The sequence below is a fragment of the Helicoverpa zea genome, chromosome 24, assembly GCF_022581195.2.
Source record: "Helicoverpa zea isolate HzStark_Cry1AcR chromosome 24, ilHelZeax1.1, whole genome shotgun sequence".
Lineage (NCBI taxonomy): Eukaryota > Metazoa > Arthropoda > Insecta > Lepidoptera > Noctuidae > Helicoverpa > Helicoverpa zea.
The window spans coordinates 6,720,258-6,742,574 of record NC_061475.1 but is presented as its reverse complement, the minus strand read 5'-3'; the positions used below and the strand labels follow the sequence as shown (position 1 = coordinate 6,742,574).

Genomic DNA, 22,317 nt, shown 5'->3' with positions numbered 1-22,317 from the left:
GTCATGGTCTTAGGAGGATAATAATATTGAGCAATTCTCACAAGAAAAAGAAATTGGCAGATCTTAGATATAGAACTGACAAGCTACTAAGAGAGCGGAGACCAGAGTAACGAAATTCGATTTTTTTGTTGCTATGGGGGACCATCGATTAAACCTTCAAAAAAGGCTTTATTTAAAAGACTGACAACTTGCGACTCCTCTGGTCTGTTTGTTCTCCTATCACATAAAAAAAAACTTCGCGCTATGGGATACCCATCCCTCCTGAATTCAAAACCATTGATCCAATTGTTCTCTTCCAGATATCCTGGGTACGTCGCCGCGGCGAAGAACTTCACCTCCTATCCTTCGGCCGTCACACTTATTCAGCTGACTCCCGCTATTCCTTAGCCTTTGAACATCCCAACGATTGGAGACTCCTCATCCAGTACGTCAGTGAAAGAGATGAGGGGTTCTACGAGTGTCAGATTTCTACGCACCCTCCTTTAGTTAGGAGGGTCCATCTTAGTGTTGTTGGTAAGTGGATTTTGGCATTAGTTATTCCAATTTACATTTCTTTAAGTCAATTTGGCATTTTGTCCAATGAGCTGATGTAGCACGTGACAGATAAATCGTGCCCAGGATACAAGCCTAGTTTTGGGTAACTTTGAAATTCTTACGACGATTTAAAATTTTGATTTTTGCGTTAGAAATCGAATTATCATCTTATTACACGTACACAGCATTATTGTCCTGCGGATTTTTAATTGCTCCTTATTTAATTTTGGTAGGTCCAATTTATTAATTAGAGAGTAAACTTTGCTACCAAGCAATTGGGTAACTTAGATAAAATGTAGGTGTCTTTTACTGGTCAACGATGGTATAGCTAAATTGTCCACAAACATGTTTGGTAGTTTTTATATCAGAAAAGACATTAAACTATTGCTTAAAAATTAAAAGGATTAACATCAACTTTTGATAACATCACTATTATTGATAAGTAACTTAATCTGAAACAATAATTTTGATTAAGCAATAACTTTCGATGCCTTGAGGCTACAGACATAAACTTCTCATACTTAAAGTATATAATCTCTAGCTGTATATTCAAAGTAATAAATCTTATCTAAGATTGTTGATGGGCACTAAAATTTGATAGGCAATTTGTTCAAAATGTTTTTTCAGGTCACAGGTGACAAAAATATTTGTCTTCGGCACTTTAGATGTATTTATGTACGAAGCCTTTAGCGTCAAATTTACTTGAGGTACTTATAAAGATCAGGTATTTAGCCGGTATCAGACCGATTGAAAACTTTGATTGAATTCACGACCGAAATAATTTTTGCCAAACATTGGGCCAACTCTCGGGCGACTGTTTACTTTGTGCTCTAATAGAGAATTGAGAAAAATGGACGCCTTCATAAACAGTTAAGATGTTAATAAAAATGATAAAAATTGTGGAAGAAAAGTAGACGAAAATGAAAACCTATCTTTTAAACAATTTTATAAAATGCGCAATTTTGTCTATCTGTTTCTAAAAGACATGATAAAATATATTATGAACAAATAAGACGGAATTTGGAATATAAATGGACTCAAGTAAACTATAGAATTGATTGCAGTATGTAGATTCAACCATAGAATGGATTGAAGTAGATTTTTCAGTATACTAATGAAACTTTAGAAAAATAGAACCAACCGATTTTGATAGAATTGCTTATGGAAATGCAACCTTGGAAATTATTATAGCGGGTTTAACCAAGGTTATTTCTGTATCGCAATTGATCAGATTGATAAAAATCTTAGTGAATTTGTGATTTAAAATTTCATTTCTATACTCAAGTTTTTGCTACTACTACATCAGCTGGTGTAGTATTTAGTATACACTAATATAATAAGAAGTTTGTTTGTACTTTCTAAGTATTTCTTGGGCAGCAATAACTGTCACTGAACATCCTTGGCATTCGTTACAGTTAGTCAGAAGCTAGTATGTCTGACAACAGTCTTACCTAAGGGTGCTGGGTTGCCTCCATAAACCAGTCTTACCAACGGGTATTGGGTTGCCCGGGTAACTGGGTTGAGGAAGTCAGATAGACAGTCGCTCCTTTTAAAACACTGGTACTCAGCTGCATCCAGCATGCTGCAGACTGGAAGCCGACCCCAACATAGCTGGTAAAAGACTATACAGATGATGACTTGAACATTTAGTAAAATATATTTAGGTATGTCTTATATAAATAGATCTAAGTTACAAAATTCGCTGTAATAAAACTAAGACTAGATTTTTTACCCCTAAAAATGTCTTTTTACCCTAGATTCTATACATGAAGTTAATACCCATGCGAGCAGGATAAAAAGGTATCCAATATTCTTGTTGTCGCATCTTATGAAGGTAAATCGCCTTATTCACGTCACCGGCACGGCTAGTACATACCTCCTTATTCTGTGTTGGATAAACTTTAATTGATTTTATAACGTGGTTCTATGTATGAATCTGTAATAAAATGGTGTTGCCTTTTTAAATTTTAACACTTCAAAACAAGGAGACTGACAGTTTTTTGGGTCTATGTCTGTTTAAGGGTTTATATGTATTTTTCGTTTGGTAGAATTGATTTTGATGCGGGTTCAGCATAGGATTTGTCAGACTTATAGAGAGAGGGTTTTAGATATGTTATTAAAGTAGTTTTTTTCTGCTTAAAGTTTTTCATGGTCATATCAGACTATCTTTAAAACTTTTCTATCTTCTATAATAAAACGTTACAATGATGATAGACTACTTCGTAAGATTTTTTAATCAAGATGCTAATGTTGAATTTGATATTTATAATATTTAAATACTTGTCAATCCAATTTTGATAGCGAGGTTCTCAATATGACAAGCAGTGGCATTGCCCTGGCAAATCATATTGCTTCAAACTGAACATTGCACGGACAAGCTCTACAACAAATTGGTTTCTTATACAACACAATATCTGCATACAAAGTTACCATAGACAATATCATTTGATTCTGACCGCGCTCCACAATATTCCCGCAAAATATCGCATCGCATTTCTTTGTAAAAAACCTCTTTACATTATATCAATGTTGCCAGCACGTTCACTTACAACAGCTGCATATATTAACTATTCATTGTTTTTCATATTTTCTATGCATAAGAATGTTGCCACATGTTAGAGGCACGTTTCTACTGATATATTTACTCTGTGGTCGTCGTGTTAGCAAATATCCTGAGATATGAAATATGATCTTTACGTGAAATGTGTCTGCGTCGGGAGCTGTGTTGCCATAAAAATAAATGGCTCTAACGCTTGTGTTTTGTTTTAGAAGGATTTTATGAACGTTGGCCCCGGTTTCAATTATTTATTTGTGCCGTATATTCAAAGGTGGGTTATTTTAGGGTTGTATTTTTTGCCTTATGAAGTTCACCTTGGACGGCAAAAAATCGAATGTTCTTTTTTGGGAATTTAATGTCAATATGGCAATAGCTTTTTGTAACTCAATATGAATATTTAGCTCCCCAGATGACAAAAATTCATGAAATCCCAAAAATCATCAATCAAAATCAATTATTATCTTCTCGACTTCGTATAATTCTAACCGAAAATAAAATTACCATCCGCATTGTTGACGAATCATCATCAACCTAGCTTTTTCCCAACTATGTTGGGGTCGGCTTCCAGTCTAACGTGGATACAGCTGTTACCAGGGTTTTACAAGGAGCAACTGCCTACTAAATGACTGAATGTTTCTGCTTAAAAAAAAAAGTAAAACAATTGCCGTCGCCTCAACTCGTAAAAATTCAAAATCCCTTTATATTAAATTGAACCAATCACCAAAAACAAAACACACACGATCAAAACCAATACATAGGCACTTCAATTCTTCATTCCTACACACACTCTTTTGCAAAAAAAGTGGGCACCTATGCGAAATCTTCGTTTTAAGGACTTTACGTGTACTTCAAAGGGTTTAATGACTGTAGTATGTTACTAGCATCAATAAAATTAGCCAAGCATGCGTGAGAGCGTATTCTAAATTTGTTTTTTTTTTTGTAAAATTGCTAAGAAATTGGTTAATCCTTGTTTTGGACTAATTCCTGGTAGAAAGTTCGTCGGCGTTTTGAAAAGTCTTTGAAGTGATTTTCAGAAAACTAATAGTGCAGTTTTAACTAACGATTAATGTACCTTACCTGTGATTTTTTTTCAAAAGAGTTTATATTTCAAAACCATATCATATAGGTATTTCATTCCTGTTTCCCATTTGAAGTATTCAAACATGGAAATACGCAACCTGACATTTGCGAAGACAATTTCAGAAAGTACACTGGAATTGATACGGCCGTGCTTGAGATAATCCTTTCTTCCCGTCCAATTACACGTAGCGAGAGGGGCGACACAGATTGTGGAGCGAACGGAGGTTTTGTGCGGCTGTTGAAATTTTAAAGAAGGAGGCGTATGTATGGAAAATGGACGAGATTTTTTTAAGTGTTAAGTACACAAATAAAACAGGGCATTACATATATTGTGTAGTACTTTAGGGTCAATTTTTACGCCATATCACTTAGTAAATAGTGTTTTCTGTAAGTACTAATTGGGAGTTTCTATCTCTGAGTTATGACCACACTAGAGTTAGTCTTTACGTAAAATATTGGCCAAAAGCTAGCCTATATTTGTAAATAATTTATGTAAAAAAAATGAATCTGGTTGTCAAAACTAATGGATAAATCGCAACGAATACATATATATTTAATATCATCTGATCTTGGAATATTTTTTGCATCATATTAAAAATATCTTCCAACCATTCCATTTGCTACTACTTTGTGGTATTTAAAACGTTCAGACGTTTCTCGACGAGAAGATTTTAAGCATTTCACTTAACTTTGTGACCTAAATTCACGGAGATTTTTACGACAATTTTATACCTGGGTTTTAAAGCATCTTTGCAATGTTGGGGTTTTGCTTATCTGAGAAAATATGTGTATTAAGGTTAGTGATGTGAGTACCACGATATTATGTTTTTTCACTGTGGCTTAGAACATTTTTTTTGTCTTAAATAAATTTTAATTGCACACTGCCTCGTTGGTCGAGTTGTCGCAAGTGCGGCTGCTGAGCACGAGGTCTCGGGTTCGATTCCCGAGTGGGGCCGAAATCGCTTTGTGGGTTTTAGAAGACTTTCACAAAGCAGCCCGGAGCCTGGAAGCTGGTGATTGATACACCCGTGCATCAGAGAGCATGTAAATGTCGGTCCTGCGCCTGATCTCTTTCCGGTCGTGTCGGATTACCGTCCCATCGGGCTATGAGAGTGAAGGAATAAGGAGTGCACCTGTGTCTGTGTCACTATAATATGTCCTGCACAGTTGGCTTATCTCCTTACATGAGAACAGCCGCCGTAGCCGATTATCGGCTAGGAGGACATCATCATCATCAATTGCACACTGTGTTTCATTATATGGCAAAGATATTTTATGCATACATGTCAGTGTCTCATTGTTGTGCAAAGATATTTTACACATAGGTGATGAGATTTTTAGTTGTGCTATATAAACTACTATAAAATATAAATAGTTTAAAAATCACGCTTTTTGAAAGGTTCTTAGCTAGTCATGTATTGTCATCGTCACGTCATGTGGGTCAAATTTAGATGCCAAGTTTTTCTTACATACTTAGTTACACGTGAATCTAATATTAGCGTTAAGTGTTAAAATGTCCTACATCTAAATATCTAAGCAATTTAATCTTTACATTTGATATTTCTTACATAGTCTTTATCACTCACTTACCCGTCACCCATTTCACAGACAAAATATATTCGAAACACGAGACCCTATGCTCAAAAGCAAGACCTATAACTTCGAAACCATGCAATTTCAAACAAAAACTCTAAACTAAATATTCCTTTCCATTTCACCATCTCCGAACTATACCAATTTTCTTGTAAAGAGCACTCAAATTCCTCGGAATTACTTAAAACGTCTAATAGAAACTTGGTGGAATTTCGTCGTAGTCACAGAGTAAAGAAAGATGAACGGAGATACCATAATGCAGGTAGGTCAAGGCCTTCTTATAGGTCAAATACGTACGGTGGGCATGACCAAAACGATCAGTTACGAGTGAACTAACGAGGCGTTTGGGTTCTTTGAGACATCTGTCTATGATTTTTGGTATGACAAAAATTTGGTTCCAAGAAGGCGTATAAGAGCGGAGACAACAACATTATCAAGGACACCCGCATTTTGACGCGCTACTTTCTTAGGAGATTTTCCGTTATGGAACCATCAAATGTTCCCTTCCCGCTGTGTTGTTAGCAGCGGTTGGGGAGTGTCAGACTCTTACTGACTAAAACTGTAGTGTTCCGTCGTAGGCCTTTTATGTACCTGGGCCGCGGTAACTCCGTTATGGCACCTCTGTTAGTGATTTTGTTCTCAATGCTCTTAGTACTGTTACCAAACTAGAGTGCGTCTGCAGCAGGTTTGTTGAAAGTTTTAATGAGATAAGCATTGGTATAGTGGGTGTGTTTTTGCAGTTCCGTATTTGGAACATTGGGTGTAGACGTGGGTGACGCTGTTGTAAGTAGTACTAGTAGAAACTCGTAGTACCTTAACGGGGGCGATGACAACACATAGCGTATGCAAATGTTTTTCAACAACAACGTGTTATGAACCTTTTGGTTAAAAAGTAAATACATATAAAACCGTTATACACTTACGTATTTCAAAAGCCCTAGCCAGCATAAGCGATTTTTGAAATTATATCTTGCAGGGTTGTAAATCTTCTATCTTCTTGTTTTTATGCTCATTTTTGAGGTTATACGTGACCGTGAAAGTTATTTCCAACTTAGCGTTTTATTCAAATAGAAGATATGAGCAATGCCTCAGGCAACAATACTTTAAGACACTGCGCCATAATAAAAAATTCAACAATATTACGCGTTTTATATTAGTCACACAGTATGCCTACAATAATTTCTATCCATGTATTTTATCACGCAATCACTTATAAAGACTTAGAACTACTGAAAAACTGCAAAAGTCGACGATTGGCACCGCGGCTCGCGTTTGAAAACTTGCCAACATTCATTATTTAGTAGCAAGAAACATGAAACAATGTTGTTTTTTATAGGAAATGCAAAATGTTTTACATTCTATTTTGAGTCATATTTACCTTTATACAGATTAATTTATGAGGGAACTTCTGTTAGATTTATAACTGTAAGATTTCGCCTACGAATTAGGCCGTGTGGAATCTATACTATATCTATATTTTTTTTGTTTAAACTTTTAAGGCTCCGAAAACATACAAAAGTGTCTTATCGTCGTTTCCAAAATACCATCTACCCTAGTGCGAAAATTCAACCAAATTAGTTCAGTCGTTCATGTGTAAAAGAGTAATGAACAAATTCAGTTCACTTTACTTCTTAAACTGGCTACTGGCTACAAATAAATAGTAAAAGTACTGATAGTAAGAATAAAATCCAATACCTACAATATCAGCATTTTCATTGTAAATATTTTCCAAAACAATTATTCTACTTACCTAAGCTATGAAATAAATTGAGCGGATGATAAGCCAAATACCTTTGTAAACTAAAAATAATAGAAAAAGTTATTGCTGATATTTTTTTAGGGCATAACACAGGTAATCCCACGGTTCCTTTTTTAGCATCAGTCCTTTTTTATAGACTGCGTATAACGGAGTTTTTGAAGCGTGTCTAAATAAATAGAACTGGTTTAAATAGATTTGTTCTGATTCGGTTTGTTTGCCCAAATAAATACGTTTTTGCTTTGGTTATTGCGATATAAATTTACCTGACTACAGAAGGGTATTTTTAGGTTTTGAAATTTATACACTTTTTACCGATTTTAGAAAAAGGAAAGATCTTCAAACTTCAGATGTGGTTAGGATTTTGTTTAACATTCTGAATTGACCAATCTGCTCTGAGATACTCTAACGATCGATATTGGAGTCTGCTTCTTAAAACAATATTCCGCCAGGGGTTTCCGTATTTCGCGGGAACTTCTTCATGCATCCGGATGAAATATGCTCTTTAGCCTTCCTCGATAAATAGTCTAGCCAACACTGAAACAATTTTTCAATCCCGGAATTCTGAGGTCAGAAACTCTTCAACTTTAAAACATAAGTACCTACATATATTTTGTGGTGACTATAATACTCGATCCCAATTCACCAAAAACTGTTACATTTTAAAACGAAAATCTTTTACTTTCTTACATTTTCTTCCTACCAACCTATGTTACCCACATCTACAGATTCTTTGCAAGTAACGCTCGCCTCGAGATCTCGTTGGCTGGTCCGAACGACCGACCCCGGCGACTCGTTAGCAATTGTCGTTTGAGAGGAAAGTGGAAAATACTGTGCCAAGATTAGTGAGGATACTTTAACAGTGTCTTTTAAAGTTTAAAAGAAAGGTTCGATATAATTGCTGTGTCTTTGTGCTTGTTTTAAACACTGGGTTTTGGAGTTTAGCCTTCTCGTTTTTAATGCTGGTATAGATAGTTTTTTATCAGGAAAGCGAATGAACCATACTTGTGAATGTAAATGACATTGTCTTTGTATACCTACGTTACTCGGGAACTATCGTATCGTATCGGGTGTATCGGGGGTAACTGGGATGAGGAGGTCAGGCAGGGCAGTCGCTCCTTGTAAAGCACTGGTACTCAGCTACATCCGGTTAGACTGGAAGCCGACCCCGACATAGTTGGGAAAAAGGCTCGGAGGATGGATAACCTACGTTACACGGTAGCGCCCGAAGCGCTGGCCGAGTCGCCAAATCATTCAAAGAATGTGACATTAATATAATTCAAATGCTTTTGTGTGATTTAATATCTGTACTATTAATTGCTTATTGTTTTGTGTAGCCTGAGGCCTTATGGAGATTTTGATACTAGTTAGGTGTTTGTGGTGTGAAAATCGTGTGAACTCCAATTTTGCTTGAGGCTTCAGTTAAGTAGATTTTGAGCTAAAGGTACTTGACGAACTTTAAGTTTGATAGGATTATTATAACCTTCAAAGTAAACTGTCAGTCAAATTATCGGCCAATAGTTTGGTCTCTAATCGGATCAAATATAAAAAGTAATTTATTCAAGCAGTCTGAAAATCAGCACTTTTTGAAGTTCAAGTACGAAAGACAGCTAAAAATCTCCCGCCCATCACCACTTCCTATGTGTATAAGCTGGAAAGAAGAAATGGTGGAACAAACTCCCAAGCTCTAGCTTGGGCTTAAACTTTATTCAGCTTTAGGTACTAACCTTGAAGGGACCGCGACAAAACCAAGACTTACAAAGATAAGTCGACATAGGTCTTTTTACTTTGAGTAAACGTAATCAACGCTCGTAGTATTTACACATGTCTGCTTTCAGATTTCAGCAGTATTTTTCAGACGTAGGTACAGTAGACCGCACATCAGTGGTAACTGTCATGCACCTTAACTCAATAGTCTTAAGTACGATTTTCCTATAAAACTGTTACCACTGACCTGAAGCTGACTGTACATATGTGGGTATATTTAATTATGTTAACGTTTAATTACAATAAGACGAGGCTCACCAAAATTGATTAAAATCTGTAAATAAATCCACTCATACCTCTAATACTAGAAAGTTTAGACGAAGTTAGTTGTGTATTCATTAATTTAGGAGATTAATAAAGTTTTATGTGTCGAATTCAACAACGATTTATAAATCTTTAACCTAGAGAAAAAAACATATTTCTAGAAATATGTGTTTTTTCTCCCTTTGTGGTTTAATAGTCGGATTTTATTGTGAAAAGTATTTATACCGAAAGTATTTATACCGAAAGTGTTTATACCAATATATATATATATATTCTTAGAGGTCAGATCAGAAGTGGTACTTGAAAATGAATAACACACGTCTATAAACATTTAACCTGGTAAGGTTTATTTCTTACAAAGGATTTAGCAGAAGCCAACTTTGAATAGCAAATACAATATCAATAATTAATTATATGATCACGATGTGACATCTTCAACGTCCGTCATCCTTCTATCCGTCATAACTTCTTCTATACCAGCCCGGTCAGGCCAGGTTGGTAGCAAGGAGGATTCATATCTAACACGGCCGTTCCTGACCCTGCGGCGTCCTCGCCAGCAGTATTATTCGCCTCTTCAGCATCAGATCAACTCCCCATAAGCTGATCTCCGACATGTTGCTCATGATCTGAAACATGTTAAGCAAGGTATAAGTAATTTACTCGTAGTAGTCGTTTTTGTGTAGGTATAAGTCTGAAGCAGGAGAAAAGGAAGGGTAACAAAAAAAAATGTTGCATGTCATTTCACGCATTCATAGCATAGGCACGCATTTAGGCTATAGGTTGCATACTATGACGACGTGAAACAGAGACCCATGCCGTTGTATGTTCTCGGTGACAGAGGCTCCCAGTTTGCTTGTCATTACACACGCTCATAGCATAGGCACGCATTTAAGCTATAGGTAGCATACTATGAAGACGTGGAACAGAGACCCATACCGTCGTATGTTCTCTCAAAGTGGCCTAGACAACTAGCACCATCAGTATGTCAAAGTCAAAATCAAAGAAAAGTCCATTTCCAAGCTAAAATTACAGTCAAGGTCCAAATCAGTGATTGAAAGTAGGCCAAGTAGATTAACACTTTTTCACATCAATATTCATGCATCCTTCAATTAGATTAACACTTTTTCACATCAATATTCATACATCCTTTCACGGCACGCACACAGAGACTCATGTACATTCGAACGTCTTCAAAGTCCTTGTCTTTGTCAAATTGTCTCGCAGCTATCAAAGAAAGCTGAGGAGGTGTCCACTTGCATCGCCACAGCGGACGTAGTGGCGTTCTAATAAACTTTTGTAAGAGGCACCAAGACACAAACAGCCTGCAACATTGGCACACTGCAACGCAGGCAGTAACATTGGCACGCTCCAATACAGGCAGCAACATTAGCACGCCGCAACACAGCCAGCAGCACTGGGACGTTGTTATCAGCAGCACTGGTACGTTGCTATCAGCAGCACTGGTACTCTGCTATCAGCAGCATTGGCACAAGAACATTGCTCACTGCAACGCAGCCTCGTGTACCTCTGTCCTGCTTATTACACGTCTTCGTGTACAATTCTGTGAACAAACATTCAAGCACAGTATACATTTCGCTCGGCCACTGCTGACCATTCATTTGAAGGATCTAAGTTTTCAAAGAAATAAATCCATGACTAAATTATAACTTTGACACACAAAATCAAAATAGTGATCCAGTTAATCTCCGAAATATCATCATGACTAATCATGTGCTCATAATACAACAGCCATTACGTTATGGTTACGTTTAGCTCAAGCTACTTCTTCTTTTTTTCTACAGTACAATACTTTTGAGCAAACATAAGTGATCAACGGTTGAAATTGACGTATGCAGTGTTAATCATCTTTTATAAATGGCAAAGGTCACGATGGTGATTCAATTGACGTTGCCACCTTAGGACACCATGACGACCACAAACAAGGAACTAGCCAGCAATATTGGGCCGCGCTGTGGGCCATCCTGCGCTTTACACGTCCACGTGTAAGTGCACTGTAACAGAAATAATACCAAGGAACATCTTTGAACATCTTTTCGTTCGGTCACTTCTGACCATAAATTTAAAAATCGATGTTCTTAAATAAATTGTATCCAATTAATCTTTAACAAACAAACAAATTCGCCCGACCCGGGGATGGAACCCTAAACTGCACAGCAGTCGTGCTATGCGTCTGCCAGATCAATGAGGCGAATGCGAACTCAACTTGAGAACCACATGAAAAATAAAACAGATCACCTGATCGCCTGAATGCATGATATACCAGGCATACTGTCCACTCGCTCTCATCATTCGAGCAATGTCGCGCGATGTGCTGACCGGCATGCAGCAATAAAGCAAGCGCAAGAAGTGTGTAACTTCAGCACATACGTCGTCAAATTATGTGCTTCTCACGTAGTAAACCTCGTTATGTTTTCTGGTTTCAGTTTATCTCCGATACCTGTAGTTAGAAGGTTAAGGAAGTAGGCTTAGGGCTAGATTCAGGCATCTGAGTGTTTCAACATTTAATTGACGAACTCTCATGCATTATTAGTAAGGAGTATAAGTGAACATAATCATTTTAATAAAAAAGCGAAAACTAAGCTGTACCTAATTGTTAGTCAGGCTTGCAGATTGTTAAAAATCATTGCCATTACTAATAGTATTCATTTCAATTAATACCTTCCACTAAACAAATCTTACATTAACGCTGCCTTCCATGCCTGAGCTATAAGTCAGTGTACGTCATAACTAATAGGTAAGCTATTGCTCAAAACTGGTAAGCAATTGGCTAAAACAACGTAGTTATACAATGGTAGGAGCAAACTGATATTTCTGTGTTTAGTAGAAAGTGGCATAAATGGGGTAGTATATGAAGCAAGTTCATTGAGCTCTGTCTATTCTAGCTTGCATGCAAGTAAGAACATTTAGTTAAATGTCCAATGCCAATGCCAAAACATTTCCAAAGCAGATAGAAGATGTATCTCTTTGCTTCTACTATTTAGCCATCATTATTGCAGTTTTCACTGTCATGCAAACACTTTTGCAAACTTCAAAACATAGATTTTGTATTAAAATCTACAATTAATCGAGTATTTCAAGCGCATTTCGAGAATCGAACCCGAGTCGTCGCGCACTGCAGACCAATAAACCAATAAGAGGATTTACCATAGTCGCGTATAACTTAATTTCTTAATTATTTATAACCGATAAGATACATAAGAACTGGATTGATCTCACCAGGCATTATCACTCCATGCTTCTTGTAATATCTCTGCAAACAAACATCATGCATGACTCATGTTTGGTGGCGCTAAGCCTTTGCGCGTATAATAACATCAAGGAGTCACACTATGTGCTAGCTATCGGCTGGCAGTGCTCGTGGACACGAAGAGAATGAGGTGGATATTTGCTAGGACCGTGGTCGGCCCTACTGCTAGTGGTCTCCTTCCACACGAAGCATATGAGCGGCCTCGCGATAGCTTGAAGAGCTGTTTCATTCGAAAAACAGGATGCGTGTTCCCAGCATGTAGTATTATTCTCGCCACAAAACGAATTATCACATGAAACAGAATAATAAGTCAATTAATTCTAATGCAATCATGTAAATACAACATGACATGTCACCATAGCAACCGCTTATGTATTTGTAACCACAACAAGACTTGTTACTTTAAAATTTATGTCAATTTCCACTATTTCTTTATATGTAGTTGTCTGCCGACGTGATGAAAAGTAGCGTCATGATGTACAAGACTTCTTTCTCAACGCTAGGCTTATTTATACCTCATACTACAACAAGATCTATTCCTGAGTTTTAGAGGTAGATGCACTATCCGCACCATTCATAATCTAAACATCGGATAGATGGTCATAAATGTGTAACTTGTGACTTCAACATGGCTGTTCATGGTCACTTCCTTCGATATTCGATATTCTGTGTAAGAAATCGAAATGTTTGAAAAGAAATCCAAGAGGTTAACACTAAAGCACTAATCTGCTATTGTAAGGAATCTCCGTAATATCGCTCTGCTAGAGTTCCAGCTGGTGGACAGTCTTCAGTGTTTCCAGGATCCGATCGCTTTTTGTTTTACAAACAAGCTACAGTGGCTGACACTTTTCTTCTCGCAATTTTTATCCAAGACTTATTGCGTGACCAATTCATCCGCATATCCTGGGCTTCTGAGTACTAGTATGTTGTAGGATATTGCACCCAGCGCATGAGGAGCATTCATATTGTCGCGGCGCGATTCGTGAGATTATAACTGTTTCGTCGTTTTTCACGAGAATGCCCTCGAATGTAAGAAATAAGACTTACTTACAGTTGACGTGAAATTTCATGAACAAAATAAATCATTATTGGATTCAGATGGCAAAGGGTAAAGAACGCGTGGCTATCCCACTTCTGATCTTAGAGGTCAGATCAGAAGTGGTACTTGAAAATGAATAACACACGTCTATAAACATTTAACCTGGTAAGGTTTATTTCTTACAAAGGATTTAGCAGAAGCCAACTTTGAATAGCAAATACAATATCAATAATTAATTATATGATCACGATGTGACATCTTCAACGTCCGTCATCCTTCTATCCATCATAACTTCTTCTTCTATACCAGCCCGGTCAGGCCAGGTTGGTAGCAAGGTATAACAAATAACTATTCCACTCCTGTGCTGTTAGAATAAAGTCATTCTCAGTTTTTGAATTGGTAATATATATATATATATATATTACCAATTATACCAATATATACTATATATATATACTATATATATACTATATATATATATATACTATAGGGTATGTGGGGTATAGTGTATATATGTAATGTATTTTATAGTACATATATACTATATATATATATTACCAATTCAGATGAAACTGAGAATGACTTTATTCTAACAGCACAGGAGTGGAATAGTTATTTGTTAAACAAGAGTGCAAAGTTGTTTTTTAACCGCGGGCTCAATTTTGATGACCGAGCAAGCGAAGGATTCTAAAATTAGAATCCTGAGCGATAGCGAGGGAATCAAAAGAGCACAAGGTGAAAAATCTTTGCACTCGAGTGCAACACGTAACTTTTCATCCCACCTCATCGAGGAAATTTCTAAACTCAAAAAAAGAAAATGGCGCGCACGTCACACATGGCAAATTAAACAGATGTACCTATTAAAATTTATTTATGCAAAAACTCAGTTTAAAAATGAAACGAGGTTAAAAATCTATGTAAAAACAATAATAAAAATTACTTAATTAATTGAATAATGATTTTAAGCAGTATTTTATTTGTTTAATATGTATTTGTTTGAAAAGTCTTATCAAGATTGTCACAAATGGAGTATTGCACACGATGTTCTAAATTCAAATCACTTTGCCGCTCTAGAGGATAAAAACGGCTTTTGCGCTCAGATAGCAAAGGGTAAAACTACTCTTTTCGAGATGGTGGGATGAAAAGAATATTTTTTTATTCCAGTGTATAAAGTACCTACGTAAATTCTACAGAATACTACTATTCTTTGAATCTGGTTGTCCTAGTATTTGGCTTAGTATTCCAGAAGCCAATAGTAGCAACTAACCGAAGCTCTGCGGTTAAACGTGTTACGTTGAAACACAATACTATGTAATACATAGCTAAATTGATTATTGTTATATACAATTCGATCATGTCTATAATTGAGTATAGGATTAGGCAGAATCGCCCTGCCTACCAATATTATAAACGCGAAAAATTGTATGTATGGATGTTTGTTCCATTTTTACGCAAAAATTAAAGAATGAATTTTGATGAAACTTGGCAGTTATATAGATTGAGCAAGCGTGGTGATTAATGCTCAATCCCTCTCCGTGTGAGAGGAGGCCTGTGCCCAGCAGTGGGACGATAAAAAGGCTATTACAGTTATATAGATTATAACTCAGAATAACATAATGGCTACTCTTTATTTCGGTGCGGGAATTAGTTCCTTAATTAAACAGGCGAAACCATTAGCTTGTATTTTAGTAAGTTGCGGTCAATTAGTATGTGGTTTGACGGTAGGTAATGTCTGAAATTATGCAAGAAAATATTTACTATAACTTTGCCCTGTCTGAGAATGAAACACCTCTTAATTTAATATTTTCAGTACCTACGGCACATTTTCGATCAAAATTACAAGAACCGTAAAATCTGTTATTAAACTTTTCAACAGAAACCTTTTCATTTTTAAAACCTTTCTATAGAATAAAAAGCAAACGTTAAATTGAGTTTCAACGTAATTTACGATTCTGTTCTACTAAAATAAAAAAATACATAAAAAAACGAAGTGAACTAAGAACGGAATCGGGCTTCTACTGTTTTCTCTAACAACTCGGTACCAGTTGCCAAATGTTCAGTTTATTAACGCAATATACAAATAAGGAATCTTCGTTTTGTTGCAAAGGAAAAATTATGAAATTCTGAACAAAACGAAAATTGGGTTGTCGAGGAAAATATTTTTCATTTCGACTTCCCAGTTTAGAACAGTAGGTATTTGGGAAACAAGGAGTGTATATGAAAGTACCTTCTTTTGAAGTAAATTTACTACTTTTGTTTTAGAGAAAACATGGCATTTGAAACAATAATATGTGGTTTGAAAAGAAAAAGGCAAAGTGATCTCAAACGTAAAGAAAACTTTAATTTTATAAATTACCGTCTCAAAACTGTGAAGACCTCCTCAGCTTTTATTTTTTGGCAATATTTGTGAATTTTGTTTTTATTTTCGTATATTCTTGCCAGCTACAGTTTCAGTAAACTGCAAACCTCTGCAAACCTCTGCAAACCAATTTCATCAATATTATGCAGCAAAAACTTGTAAACTGAGTTTAAGTTTCAAAACAAGCGAATTTCTTTTCACATCTCATTCCGTTTTCAATCCAATTTCTTTTAACTTCTTCGCAAAGAAAGGATTTATAATGAGTTTATTTTTCTAGTGGGTGTTTTTCAAACTGTGACATATTAAGGTCTTATAAAATCTACAAAAACGCTTCGATAAATCCAAGGAACCTTACCAGTGAAAAGAATTTATATCCAGCAACAAAAAAGGCGGGCGAAAATTTCTACGTTTTCTTTTCGCCTCCAAAAATCCAAAAATAAATCTGTTTTATAAAAGTTTAAGCAAAATGTATCGGGTTATTTTATATTCTCGGCGTGGTATATCTATAAAAGCTGATTACCATTCATACGCCTACATGTAGCCACAAACGTGGATCACATATATAATGGATCGGTAGGGGCTGAAGTTTTGCGAAACTTAGGCATAAATGATGGCGTGAAGGTGCATTTCTAATCATGGGCGTATAGGAACGAAATGACTATTATTTCTTGTCACTTTATAAAGGTCCTTTTAAGATAAAGAAATTCTGACTTTAAAAGTGCTATTACACCCTACGATTTTCCCTCAGTTTTTTACGTGCCACACATTTCAAGCGGAAACCCGTCATGTGGTTTCATTTGTCATCGTTTGAACTGCCGGTAGTTGTATCAACCTTAAAAAACCGGGCGGAAAATTCGCTAGTGTGAATCTCATTTAGCCTAGATTTTATGTCGGTCCTTGCAAACTAAAGTATTTGGTACTAGTACTAAGCCCGAATAGTTTCAATGTTTCAACTTTTTCAATATCATGTGAGCTTCCAAGCTTACTTTGAACGTCATTGATGGTGATATAAAAGTACTAAATAATATTTTGGACATAAAAGATAAAGTTTCTGCCTTTTGTAGAAAATGTATGGAAAAATATTTTGTTGAGAAAATAAGCCTTTTGCTAAAAGGAAAATAAACAAAACCTTTCATAATAATATTATAGTTAGTTTAGATAATGACCTTTGAAACTACCATTCTAGAAGTTTCGTACACAAAAGGCATAGAATTACAAGCGTAGTTCATTTGCCCGTCTGTGTTTTGGTTAAAATAGCATTGCACCTGTGTCTGCGCAAATGCTCGTGCACTATAATATGTCTTGCGCAGCTGGCTGATCTCCTTAAATGAGAACAGCCGCCGCCGAGGCCGAAATCGACCGTGGACGCCATTATTATAAGGGCATTGTATGTAGCAAAACTGTGAATATTAAGATTTCAGAACTGTTGTCTTAGGATGAACGCAGTCTACTGTAATTAAGATACATGTGCTCATAGGTAGAAGGTGCATGTGTAATGGACAGGCGTTTAATGTAGGTATCTTAACATCAGACGCAAAACTGTCTAGACGGGTTTGTTCAACTATTCCTTTAACTTTAGATACAGTAGGTATTACAAGAGTAGTGTCTTCACTCATATTATGCATACCAACCGCATTTGTTTGGTTGCTTACTTTCTTCACTTATCGGCAGCATTATTTGAGATAGTTATGTACCACGTAGGTTTGACATTTCCTTGAATATTATAGACCACTTCCTATCTAGGTGCGAAAGTAGTTACCTTAGGATGTGGGTACAACGTAGGAAACAACTATCTATACAAGAAAGTCAATACTATAGGGCAAACTGTACCTACTGGTTATAATTAAAGAGTTGCAGTTCTACAAAAATATCATAAAATCTAACACCACACGAGGCTAACATGCACTTAGTCAACTTTTTAAATGCAAAAACGGTGACCAAATTAAAATTGTCGTCCACTCTCATAAAAGAATGACAAAACTGTTATAACCCTAAAGTGCTAATAAAAACATTGACCCTCCACCGGACTGTATGAAGTAGACACTAAATATTAATATCAGTGTTACTAGATCACGGAGGAAGGAAAAAACGGAGATTCCGTAAGGAAGGTAGGTCAGGCGCCTTCTTGTAGGTCAAGCAACGTACGGTAGGCGTGATGAGTTACTAGAACAGATGAGACGTTCTTGTCAAATCAAAACCAATCTGTCAAAGATTGGTCTTGATTGATTAGTGATTTTATTTGGAAAATAATTATCGTGTTCCATAGAAGGCATGTAAGCGCGTGACGTTCCTTGTCCCCCGAACACCCGCATTTTGGCGCGCTGCTTTTTTCTAAGGAAAGGGAAATGCCCATTTGGTAAAGAAGGTTTGGCCAAGTAATGCCCAAGAAAGAAACAAGTTGTAGGCATTAGAGTTGACATCGTAGATAACGAAATAACTAAATTTTTTTACATAGAACTTGGTGGAACATCACTAACTTACGATTAGTGACGCGGCAATGGCAAAGTCTATCATAATATGTTTTGATGCATTGTTGAAAAACTCTTGCCTAAACAATTTAAAAGAGTGCTTAAAAATACCTTTAACCACCTCGACAATCCATCTAGTAATAGTAACACATCTTGTTTTATTAGCTTCTAGTGTGCATAATTGGGTTTCCCCCTCTCGAAGAGATGAAGGCGTGTGAACTGAATAATGACATGTCTCTTCTTATAATGACACTGAGTAAATGACGTACGTAAACGTCAACAAACAAGAGCATTAGGGATGGGACGTAGGATCAATTTATCGAAAAATCTATGTTTGTCATAAACCGAAAACACGGAATCCTTGAAAGGAGTCGCATAAAATCGTATTTAAAGGTACATCAATCACCAAACATTTTGTTTAATGATAACAATACAATGAATAGATATTTACAAATATTGTTTTTTAAATTATTGGAAACTATTAAAAAAAAAAAAACGATTTTCATGAACCGGTTTTTAATAAATCGATTTTTTTCAATATGGGTTTCAATCCCTAATTCCCTATTTTGACAAGACTGACATGATCGATACAGCGGAAGTATTTAGACACTACAATAAACAACTGAGTTATGAACAATTTCATATTTTTTTTCAGGGGTTTTTTTATCAGATAAATACTCGCAATATTTAAATTGATTATTTAGGATTTTTATTGTATTTATCACATAGACGGGCAAGTACTTGGCCAAGACCGGGCATTACCCTTTGCGTTATGACATCTCCGCTAGTCATTTGTTCTCCATGTTACCAGACTATCCTATTTGCTATTCATAATATCGCGGCCATGTTTGTTTTGCTAAATATACGTCACAGCTACTTTGCCGCCAATTTTGGCTGTGTGTTTTACGAGTTTTTAGGGTACCGTAGTCGTATGGTTTTCCCAGGAATGGGTCACGCATTACGTAGCGTCCCGCTAGGAAGGCGTAAATGAGCATAATTTAATTTGCCATAATAACTGTCTTTTTTATTTAACCAGCAGGTTTCAATGTTGGTCCCAAATGAAAAATAGTCCAAATAAGTCGTGTTTCAGAAGGCACGTTAATGAGTGACACACTGACTGTCTATTTGTTCATATTTGTAAGTTGGTACAGTAGTGAAAGTTGAGGAGTTTGCGGACCATCCCTATCAAGTGTAAGATTGGAAGACAGTCCCAACACAGTTAAGAAAAGGCTAGGAGGATAATGATTAAAAATAATATGTGCTAAATACTCCGCAGTGATACGGAACTCTACATAAATGAGTTGGTCTCGCGCTTACTTTTTATTTATTTATTTGTTTCGGCCCCTGTACGAATACTAATGTGGGTTAGGTTTGTTAACAAATGAAGCGATTTGTATGTGAATAAAGGGTTCGTAAATGTTCTGAGTATACATTTACGATACTCAACTATATACAGTATATATTTTGAGAGAAACACGTGGAAAATATTGATATTGTAAGGCTTTAATGAAGAAGGAAAATTTTGTTAAGTGCTCGTTATAGAAACATGGTCTTTTATAAAATTATGATGTATTTATTGAACTTGTATTTATTAGGGATTTTCCCCGTAGCTAATAGCCCACGTACTTGTTAAGTAAAGGTAGGTGTTATTCATTAAAAGGTTTTTAACCTCCCATTTTATTATACTGGAAAAATATATTATAAAACATATATGTATATAGGGAGGTTCCATAACTAAATTCTCTGATGTTATTATATTTTTCTTTCTGCAGAAAGAATTACATATTTACTAAAAATTGTCCAGGGATCCAAAAATGTATATTTTGGAGGCTCAATATTTTTTGGTTTTTGTTTGAAAAAAAAAATGTCTACCCCTCGCTAAAGTAAATTCATCGAAATACATGATAAGTAACTTAATATGCTTTTCCTTACTTTACGTAGATACAACTGGTACACAAAATACGAAAAATAAATCAGCTAATATTTAGGCAACTTTCTAGGAACTGAGCATAAAACTTAGGCACTACCCTATGTAACCAAGTAAATTACTACTAAATACGAACATAATAGTTCACATATGCTTTTTATTACTTTACATGGTACCTAATATGAATTTTATGGTGAATATTTTAGCAATAGACCTAAAACGTAAGCCATTACTGAAAATATACTACCGTAATGTACATAACACTAACTTTTACCCGCGAATTTGTTTGTATTGTCTTCGAATGGGATCAGAGACCGGAGTCATTGAGTTAGGTCCGCAAAATAAAGGCAGAATATAAACTCCCCTAGTTTGGCGAACACAGAATTGATAAAAAAATTCTCCCGTAGAGTAGTAAGTCTGACACCAGTCTAACCAAGGGGTATCGGGATGCCCGGATAACTAGATTGAGGGGGTCAGATAGGCAGTCGCTTCTTGTAAAGCACTGGTACTCAGCTGAATCCGGTTAGACTGGAAACCGACCCCAACATAGTTGGAAAAAGGCTCGGAGGATGATGTCTCCCGTAGAGTAGTTCTTTACTGTATACTTTTTGTATTAATTTAACCTTCAGACGATATTTCGTTAATGTAACTCTGGATCAATAAACTTTCAATTACATTATTATATTACAATGTGCTTATCATAAAATATTTATTTATTAACACATCATCACTATCATTAAAGGAATTTCCCTATTCATTAGTGCAGCCATGATTATTATATAATTAAACATTGATTCAGATAACAGAATATTTATGTATGTTTTATCCAAATCCATTGAGTAGTTTTTGTATAAAAGCCAATAATCATTATAGGAGAGTTGCCTATATTGTACCAGTTAACAAACTTCACAAGCTGTTACAAAAACTACTTAACTTGAAAGGAATATATTACTAGAAATAAAAAGGTTGTTCTATTAGCAATAATTTTGTATTGGAAGAAAATGAGGAATTTAAAAAATAAATAGGTATGAAAGTTAAAGTTTTTTAACAATATTTTTGTTTACTATAATTTACTCTTTTGTGTTATCGAATCCAAAATGGCAGCGGTTACGTTATTGGTTGGTACTGCTTTTTAGTGTCGCCAATTTAAAACTAAACTTTACAATTTAGTAGATTTTGAGGTGGTACAAATTACGAGCCGGTCTAATTTATGCAGCTCGACATAGACATGTAGCGTAGTTGTTAGTATTACTGGCTGCCATGCTGGAGGTAGCCTGTTTGATTCCCGCTGAAGTCGAACATTTGTGTGTATAAACATGGGTGTTTGATATAGTCTGAGTGTATATAGGTCTGTTTTTTGGTTGGTTGGATATAATTTAATAATCCTCATATAATATTCCTCTCACGATCATATATAACACAATCATCTTGTCCTAAATTAAGTGGACAATGTGTGCTAGATAAATGACAAACCTACTCACAATATATTTTTGTAGATACCGTTTCTTGTAAATATTTATATACGTCATCTACTATACATATATAGGAAAACCTAAATCGTATATATTTTGATAATTTTGTCTCAAGTATATAATTTTAAATTTCAGCAATTACAAACTTGAATATGTACACTATATTTACAAACTTAAACTACTTTACTATTTATATACAATACATACTAAAATGAATACTACACCATCCTTAG

The 22,317-nt window shown here is 35.7% G+C and overlaps 1 protein-coding gene across 1 annotated transcript in view; it reads left to right on the top strand.

The window, feature by feature from the left end:
- The window catches only part of LOC124642183 (lachesin-like), a 40,077-nt gene that overhangs the window by 7,045 nt on the left and 10,715 nt on the right, over positions 1–22,317 (top strand). Inside the window, exon 3 of the mRNA XM_047180495.1 lies at positions 300–513. Coding sequence (XP_047036451.1) covers positions 300–513 — 214 coding nt within the window. The remainder of the gene's footprint in view (positions 1–299; positions 514–22,317) is intronic.